Source organism: Conger conger, chromosome 4 (assembly GCF_963514075.1).
Source record: "Conger conger chromosome 4, fConCon1.1, whole genome shotgun sequence".
NCBI classification, from domain to species: Eukaryota; Metazoa; Chordata; class Actinopteri; order Anguilliformes; family Congridae; genus Conger; species Conger conger.
Genome location: NC_083763.1, coordinates 12,798,501 through 12,807,057, shown reverse-complemented (window position 1 = coordinate 12,807,057; position 8,557 = coordinate 12,798,501). Strand labels below are relative to the sequence as shown.

Below are 8,557 nucleotides of genomic sequence, written 5' to 3'. Positions count from 1 at the left end.
GCGTGCGTGCGTGTGTGTGTGCGTGTGCGCGTGTGCGTGTGCGTGCGTGCGCACGCGCGCTGCTTTAGTGGAAGTGGGAGAGAGCAGGCCAGTCCGTACAGAGGCCTATCAGTGTGTCCAGTGGGAGCAGGATTTACACACATCACAAGCCTGGAAGTGCTCAGTACAGCTCTAATATAACTCATATCAACAACACCCTGCACTCCCAGTCTCAAAACACTCTGTGAAGCAGGCCAGATCTGTTTAATCAACGCACATCAGCGCAGTGAAATATGCCATCCGACTGTGTTTACTGTACACTGGTATAACCCTGCACTCCCCCCCCCACACTCCATACAATCCCCTCAGTCCTTCCCTTAAAGAAAGAAATCTAAACAAAACCAGGAAAAACTGTATTTTTAATATCTGCGGATTATACAACAGCCAGAGCGGGAAACATGCAATAACCTGCTTTACGGGATTTGGACAGATCACTCTCTCTGATGTAAGGGGGGAAGAACTCCAGGCCTCTTTATTACCTCAAAGTATGTGCTCCATTTTTCCCCTGCTCGGAGCTGCTTGTCATTATCTTGATTTATATAGATTGTCTACGTTCTCCCGCGCCCACACGCACACACACATGCACACACACACACACACACACACACAGGCTCTCACATACATACATACACATACACACACACACACTCACACACCCACCCACACACACACACTCACACACACATACACACCCACACGCACACACATACACACACTCACACACCCACACACACACTCTCTCACAGACACACATACACACACACTCACACACCCACATACACACACACACACCCACACGCACACTCACTCTCTCAGACACACGCACACCCACACGCACACACACTCTCTCACAGACACACCCACACGCACACACACTCTCTCACAGACACACGCACACACACACGCACACACACTCTCTCACAGACACACATACAGACACACATACAGACACGCACACAGGCTCTCTCTCACACACGCACACACACACTCTCTCACAGACACACATACAGACACACGCACACAGGCTCTCGCATACATACATATATACATACACATACACACACACACACACACACACACACATACACTCTCACACACCCACACACACACTCTCTCACAGACACACATACAGACACGCACACAGGCTCTCTCTCACACACGCACACACTCGCCTCAAACCTCAAAAAAGGCAAGAGAAAGGGACATCGAGTGAGCTCCCCGGAGCCCTTCTTGCAGCATACGATTTTCTTTATGGCTTTAAAGTCCCGTTTCTGTAGCATTCAACTTAATCTCAGTCACTCCACGCTCCCCGAAGGGCATCCGAGCCTCTCAAACCCTCAGTGCCTGGAGGTCAGCTTTTACTCCTTTCATTTGCTTATGGAGAGTTTCTTCTGGCTTCAGTGTCTGCACCTCACTCTGTGGAGGAGATTTGAGTCTGCGTGTTTCAGCCATGATGAAAGCACAATGTGTTAGCCCTACAGCGCCATTCTGCGTCTACTCAGGTGCCCCTAACTGGAGTTGACACGGAATAGCCCTATAAGTGATTCTCATTGGTACCGAAACCAGGTTTTTATAATGTAAGCATTTAATGCTGGTGAATATGTTGTGGATACTGTAGTCGGTCATGACATTTTCATGCGGTTGTGTCGTTGTGTCACTTGCATGCACAAAGCAGGGTGATAGTCATTGGCAATGGAGGATGTGCAGCTCTGGAAAAGATGAAGGGACCTCATCAAATGTTCGGCTTCGCAGTTTATGGGTGTGTCTGTGTAAAATTTGACTTTTGATATTCTTTCATGAACTGATGACCGCTATTGAACTCAAAATTCCAGACAAAATATTGCCATTTAGAACAGTTATTTACAGAAAATGACTGGTCAAAATACTAATAATACACATACACATATAGTAATATACATTGACTAATCCATACATTGTCTAGTGGCAAAGGTACATGACTGGGACCTGGAAGGTTGGTGGTTCAAGCCCTGGTGTAGCCACAATAAGATAATTGCAGCTGTTGGGCCCTTGAGCAAGGCACTTAACGCCATATTGCTCCGAGGGAATTGTCCCCTGCTTAGTCTAATAAACAAAATCGCTTTGGATAAGAGCCTGGGGGTGGCATGTAGCGTAGTGGTTAAGGTACGTGACTGGGACCCGCAAGGTTGGTAGTTCGGTGTAGCCTGCACAGCCGTTGGGCCCTTGAGCAAGGCCCTTAACCCTGCCTTGCTCCAGGGGAGGATCGTCTCCTGCTTAGTCAAATCAACTGTAATGTAATGTAATGTAATATAATGTAATAAGAGTCCGCTAAATAACTGTGGTTTCACGTGTTATGTGTTCAGAGATGCTGTTCTGCATGCCACTGTTGTAATGTGTGGTCAGTTGCGTAACTATCACCTTCCCGTCAGCTTTGACCAGTCTGGCCCTTCCCCTCTGACCTCTCTCATTAACTAGGTGTTTTTGCCCGCAGAACTGCTGCTCACTGGATGTTTTTTTGTTTTTCCACACCATTCTCTGCAAACTCTAGAGACTGTTGTCTGTGAAATTCCCAGGAGATCAGCAGTTTCTGATATACTCAAAACCCTGTCTGGCACCAACAATCATTCCACGGTTCAAGTCACTTAGATCTCATTTCTTCTAAATTCTTCTAAATTTGGTTTTATGCATAGTTGCCGCCACATGATTGGCTGATTAAATATTTGCATTAAAAAGCTGGTTTACAATTTCTTTAAATTGCTTCTTGAATCACACGCCGAACCATTCTATGAAAAAGTAATTACCCCCTTAAACTTAAAAACTGGTTGTACCACCTTTACCAGCACTGACAGCAACCAAATGCTTTCACAACACTGGAGGAATTTTAAGTGCCTTGGATGCAAGTCAGCACATTGGGCGTGTGTGTGTGTGTGTGCGTGTGCGTGTGCGTGTGCGTGTGCGTGTGCGTGTGTGTGCACAGCATTCTCCCCTCCTCGTTGCGGTCAGCCTGAAACCAGACGATAAATCATCTCGACCTTTAGTGCTGATCCAGGATCAGCTCCTCCTCTCGGCTCGTGACAGATAAAGCAGCGTACGTACAGGGGGAACCTGATCATAGATCAGCACTCTTACACTCGGCCACGATGAATAATACAAGCCCTGTCCTCCAGCATTATCTACTCCTACAGGAGATTCTCCGGAGCTCTCCAGGCCTCTAATCTCCTATACTGTTGTCTGTGGGCATCTTTTAGTAAGTCTCTAACATCCGGCTGCAAGCTTACAAGTTGCAAACGTACAAGCAGCCAAACAATCTTCAATTCTTAAGTTCTGATCTTCAGTTCTAATTGTCGTTGTCTTGCTTCTCTCCCGTCTGCTTTCTCGTTCATCCCTTTCTCTCCCCCTCCGTCTCTCATCTTCCCTGCTCTCCCCCGTCCTTTCCCTCCCCCCCCCCCCTCTCGTTCTCAGTGTCCTCTGTGACGGAGCAGCCCTGCTGCAAGGCGCTGTACGACTTCGACCCGGAGAACGAGGGCGAGCTGGGCTTCCGCGAGGGCGACATCATCACGCTGACCAATCGCATCGACGAGAACTGGTACGAGGGCGAGCTGCACGGCCGCGCCGGGTTCTTCCCGCTCAACTACGTGGAGGTGATGGTCCCTCTGTCACACTAGAGCGACAGGGGGGAGGGGAGGGACGGAGGGGCAGAGGGAGGAGGGGTCCCCTCTGTCACTCGAGCAGGGGTCGGCAACCCTGGTCCTGGAGAGCCGCAGGGTGCGCTGGCTTTCGTCTCCACCTTAAAATAAGCAACCAATTCAGACCCAAGAAACCGGGTGAGGCGAGTTAACCGTGTAATCAACGGCTTTCATCGATCAATTAATGCCAAGTAACAACGAAAGCCAGCACACCCTGCGGCTCTCCAGGACCAGGGTTGCCGACCCCTGCCCTAGAGGGACGGGGGGAGAGGGAGGGAGGGAGGGAAGGAGGGAGGGTGGTCCCTCCGTCGCACTAGAGCAACGGGGGAGACAGATGGGGGGGGGGGGGGGGGGTCCCAACGGTCACGTTCATTCTCACCTGCCCCGTCGGCCATTTTGTTTTTCAACCACCGACCGATCTGCCATGGCACCGGAGGAGAACGAGATTGGCATTTTCTCTTGAGATACAGGGAGCACCGGAACTCACCGAAACATCACACACCGACTCCTACCTTTGCCCGTTTCTATCCCCGTTACGCTCTGTGGAGGTCCCGTACCGAAAATCTGTGATTTTGACGTTCATTTACTGTGCATCGCCGATTGACTTCTGTTCACCGTTTAAAGAGTTCAGGGACAATTTCAGGGTGTGGTATCATTTCCCGTTCAAGGACCTTTTTAAAAAAGAGGCTTCAAGCCCCGGGGTCTCTGGTCTTAGCAGGACAGCTATAAACAAAAAAAAAAGAAAGAAAATCTCTGTAAAACCTGCTTTGAAGTGACTTTCCACCACGGATGTCAGTTTCCGATGCATATTGTACCAGAGTGTCGACAGATTTCCATCCAGTTTCTATCCTGGCCTTTGCTGCCCCCTGCTGGTCGGGATGAGACAGCTGCAGTCCTCTGAACACTAGAAATGCCTTTGAAATGTGGCCTTTGACCTCAGTGCTTGCATCTGTCCCCCCCGACACTGGCTTCTGTGAGTGACCCCCACCTCAGAACAGGGCCTACGGTCCGTCTGCCTTTATTCTGTCTTGTTTTTTTTTTTTTCTTTTGCATTGTTTTGTTCCAGACGTGTCATAACCTGTAAAATTGCACCTTAGGACCTTCGCTGAAAATGATTGGAAGAGAGCTAATTAACCCTGGTGCTGATTGGCTGTCTAGCAGCACAGCAGCAGACGTCCTCCTCCCCCCTCCCTTGATGACACTAAACCTTGTTAGGGTGTAGAACACTAGCCTAAGGGAAGCACTACACTCCATGCTTTATTTAAGCTCCTTCCACGTCCCTCCCTGCCACCCTCTCCTTCTAAGACGGACCGCATATAGTCCCTTGGGGAACTCCACCAACCCACCCCCCTAACCACCACTGATTCAGTGCAGTTAATAAACACCCGGAATCCTCTGCCTCTGGTCCAGTGAATCTGTATGTATCTGAGCCTGTATGTTTGCGATGCAGGCTTACTCGGTAAAACGTGTAAGATAATCTGTAGATGAGTATGTAAGTATGGATGTGAATGGCTGACTCTAAGCATGCTTGTGTCTGTGTTTTGCCTCTCTGTCCTCAACTGCTTTAACTGGGACCGTCTGATCCTCCCCAGTCTGTGGGGGAGAAGGGTGGAAGGGGGCCGTAGTCTCTGGTGATGTTGTGTGTGTGTGTGTGTGTGTGTGTGTGTGTGTGACATAGAGAGAGAGAGAGAGAGAAAAGGGTTCCTGTTGATACAGGCTGCCACCATTAGAGCCATATTCTTGTTTCCCTCAAAGCTCTCTGTATGTTACCTGTGTCTGTGGGCCTATCTGTACGCTGTTCTGTTAACCCTCCCCCCGGGGGGGGTCTGCTTCCAGAGGGGGGGGCCCTGCACCCCACTGCCCTCCCAAAAATCTCACTCACTTTGTTCCCCATGAAGTCGTTTACATACGTTTATACCTGTATAATACACCCCTTTCTGTGTGTCTGTGTGTGTACAGTGTACAGTATGTGTGTGTGCGCGCGCTGCATGTTTGTGTATGTGTGTTTGTGGGTGTGTGCGCGTGTGTGCATGTTTGTTTATTTGTGTGTGTCGAGCTTCCTGGTGCACACAGGGATTGAACAACCAAAGCCCCACATCAAAGGGAATATGCTAACAGGCTAACATATATATATATATATATAAAAAGTAAAAATTATAATGGGTGCCTCAGCATTGCCTTGAAAGTTAGGAAGAACTGGTAAAGGTTAAAGGTCACACAGCGCTAAAGCTAATTGCTCTGGTATTGAGGTCGTTGAAGAGCCCTGGTCTGGGCTCTTGCTGTATACAGACTTGCTTGCATGTGCCTTTTAATCACACTACAGATAAAACTATGGGTGCATTGCTGTCCAATCTCATCAGACTACCAGGACCTTTTTGATATTATTAAAACACTATTCTGCTACTTTATAGTATTTTTAATATTCAGAAATCATGACAGAAATGCCTTTTATATAAATGTGTCCTGCCCTACATATTGCTTTATACTCTTAATTGTTAAAAATGCTTTATTGCTATATTGTGCTATCGAGTCATGAGCTGTTAAAGAATCAAGTAGCCTTACTCTGTCAACGTACGACCTATACTTGTGTTAAAGAGCATCTTGTCTGTTTTTCCATCTTTAAATAAATATGAATGAAAAACGTCTGTGTTTGAGGCTGTTTCGTTCTCTCTGTGTGAACTGACTGGTGTGGCCTTTGATTTCCGTGCTTCCTCTGAATGAGTCCAGTATGTTTGAATAAAATCGTGAAATTGCAGTGTAATACATTAGTTGCCAAACTCCTGTCATAAAGCTAAACTGTAACTGGATCTACAGGTGAGAATGTTACATTTTGGAAAAGAAAATAAATTTTTTGAATAATTTCCAGAAGTTTATTCCATTAAACAAGTTTTAAACTTTTCCTAATCCATGAACCCCCACCCAGGCTTGAATCATCCAGGGGACCCCCCATCATAAATGAAAGGGTTATATTTTTAATAAAAGGTTTTATATTTTAAGTTTTCTCACCACATCAGGCCTTGCCAGAGACCCTTCAAAGTACCTTCAAAGACCCCTAGGCACTAAAACACTTCAAATATGTCAGGTTGCATTTTAATGCGATTGGAAAGTAAAAATTGTGCTAGCCCCCGAAAATTGGGAACCACTGCTTTAATTGGACCCAGAGCTGGCCTGTGAGTCTATGGGGCCTTAGGCTAAATCGTCCCCAAAATAATAAATGTTATGAATGATAAATTTGAAAAAGCTCCACACGGGGCCCCTTAACCACCCCAGTGCCCTTGGCAGTTGCCTATACGGCCTAATGGAGGTTCTGCGGTTCTGATCAGACTGGGTTCTGTTGTGGTCCTTGGTTGGAGCAGAACATGTTTTATGCTAAGGGCAAGCTCTGCAAGGCTAAACTAGTAAAACTAGTAACACAAGCAGTTGTTAGTTCTGTAATTGGTTTTATGCTGATGGATAGATCTTTGTATTTATATAGTGCTTTTCTAAACACTCAAAGCGCTTTACTGTGATGGGGTGGGGGTGGGGGTGGGGGGGGGGAGAACTCACCTCAACCACCACCAATGTGTGGGACCCACCTGGGTGATGCACGGCAGCCATTTTGCACCATGACACTCACGGCTAAGGTGGAGAGGGAGAGAACACATTTTTGCCCATTGAATCGGGATGATTGCAGAAGGCGGCTGGTTGAAAGAGCCGGGTTGGGAATCTAACCAGGACGCCTGGTTATGTCATGGGATCTTTGATGAGCACAGTGAGGACCTCGGTTTAACGTTTCATCTGGAAGACGGGAAAGGTTTTACATAAGAAGGGCAGTAAATCGGGCTCTTAGGATTGTTCGGCCGGCATGTTTTTACTGAAACGCAGCCTGCCCTCGGTAGATTCTGAACCCTCGGGAGATGGAAGATAATGCATTGTGCTGTTTATAGGCGGAACTAGCACAGGTCTTGGGTTAATGACGCGCTCTGGAGGTGTGCAATTTTGTTTTAGTGTTCGTAAAAACACATAAAATCCGTTAATAGCATGTCGGTTTCCAGGCCGGATCAAAGATAAATGATTGTGTAGGTGCCACCACTGTACAACTCTTATTACCTTAGGAAAAAATAAGCCGGCCTGTACCGGTTTATAAGTCATACGCTGTGGTCATGCTGCTTAATATAACTGTAGAAACTAGCGTAGGCTAGCATGCTTGTTAGTTTTTGTTGTCTCCACATTCTGACCTAAAACAATCTGTGTTTATCGTTTTAAATTTGAAATTTTAACATTTGTTTGACTTGTGCAAAGAGGGGGGGGGGGGAAACATGAACTGTGACTGAAATGTTACACAGAGGCTGACAGATTGTGCTTGTATTTGGCTTGGGTGTTCTCAGAATTTCACAAATTGGCTGAAGGACCAGGTCAAACTGGACAGGGTTGTCAAATGAGTGCAAGTTCACACAGGAGACCGTCAATAGCCAGTTAGCCTCCTTATCGGTCTACAAATGCATAAACTGACGTTTCGTTTAATAGTTTAATCAATGCCCTCAGAGGGCCGCTCTACTCGAGGTACCTTGGGAACGGCACAGGGCCGTTTGCTTCAGAGAATGAAGAACTGCACAAAATGGCTGTTCTGTTTGGGCTGCTGCCACTTCAGTGAATACGAGCAACTCGACAAGTGAAAGGATGCGTGATTTATTTGGCCCTGACGGGAATCGTTTAAAAAATCTTTTGAGCATTTCACAATAGGCCATTTCCATGGCATTCAATTATTGTGTGTGAAAGAGACAAGGCGGTCATATTTTTCTTGAAGGTCAATTTCTTTTTCCCTCTTCACCCTATGAAGAGTGGGTTTTTTTGGAATGCTTGTTCAACATTCT

General features: G+C 47.0%; 1 protein-coding gene across 1 annotated transcript in view; it reads left to right on the top strand.

Annotated features, from left to right (window-relative positions):
• The window catches only part of sh3gl1b (SH3-domain GRB2-like 1b), a 27,598-nt gene extending 23,901 nt beyond the window's left edge, over window positions 1-3,697 (top strand). Inside the window, exon 9 of the mRNA XM_061240585.1 lies at window positions 3,481-3,697. Coding sequence (XP_061096569.1) covers window positions 3,481-3,683 — 203 coding nt within the window. The 3' untranslated portion in view covers window positions 3,684-3,697. The remainder of the gene's footprint in view (window positions 1-3,480) is intronic.
• The last annotated feature ends 4,860 nt before the right edge of the window (window positions 3,698-8,557 follow it).